Source organism: Galeopterus variegatus, unplaced genomic scaffold, assembly GCF_000696425.1.
Source record: "Galeopterus variegatus unplaced genomic scaffold, G_variegatus-3.0.2 Scaffold431, whole genome shotgun sequence".
NCBI classification, from domain to species: Eukaryota; Metazoa; Chordata; class Mammalia; order Dermoptera; family Cynocephalidae; genus Galeopterus; species Galeopterus variegatus.
Genome location: NW_007726542.1, coordinates 182715 through 183440, shown reverse-complemented (window position 1 = coordinate 183440; position 726 = coordinate 182715). Strand labels below are relative to the sequence as shown.

The following is a 726-nucleotide window of genomic DNA, read 5'->3' as shown; positions in this document are numbered from 1 at the left end:
CTCCGGCGGGGAGCGTGGCCGCCGCCGCCGGCCCAGGCGGCGCCCCAGGCGGGAGACTCGGCCCTCGGGGCTCCTCCGCACCTCCCCGCAGTCTCCGGGGCTCCCAGCCGTCATCTCGCAGTCGTCTGGGCGCTCTGCGGAGAAAAGATGGGAGGCAAGGACTGAACCGACGGGCCTAGGTTCGGGGCGCCGGTCTCGGGGCCCAAATCCGGGAGGGAAGCTCGGGCCGCCTCGCCCAGGCCGCTTGGAGATCCCTGGCGGCCACCCCCGGATTTTCCCGTGCTGCGAGGCGGGGAGCCGCCCCGGCTCGGGTTTTCCGCAGCGGAGATCGGAGCCAGGGACGCGCAGCAGAAGCTCGAGTTGGCCGGGCCCGCGGGCGGAGACAAGGGAGGGGGCGCGGGCCCTGGCGCATCCCCGGCTGCGGGGCTCCGGCAGCCTGCGCCGGGTCTGCCAGCCCGCGGGTCCGGGCTCTGCAAGCTTGGGGACCCCGCAGCGGCGTCTCCAGGGTGAGTACCGCTCCGGCCCGCCTCCACCCCCGCACGTGGCTGCACGGGAGTAACGGAGGGAGGGGGCGCGCAGACCTCCCTGATCCGCACGGGTCACTCGCGGGCCCACCTCCCCCTACTGCGCTTCACATACCGCAGCGTGGGAAGGAGTGGGTGTCACCGCCTCCAGCCTCTCCCAGCCCGCCCCCTCCTTGCAGACCTCCTCAGTCAGCACTGGAGC

General features: G+C 74.2%; 1 protein-coding gene across 1 annotated transcript in view; it reads right to left on the bottom strand.

The window, feature by feature from the left end:
- The window catches only part of TMEM200B (transmembrane protein 200B), a 2841-nt gene extending 2727 nt beyond the window's left edge, over positions 1 to 114 (bottom strand). Inside the window, exon 1 of the mRNA XM_008568691.1 lies at positions 1 to 114. Coding sequence (XP_008566913.1) covers positions 1 to 114 — 114 coding nt within the window.
- Between the last annotated feature and the right edge of the window lie 612 nt (positions 115 to 726).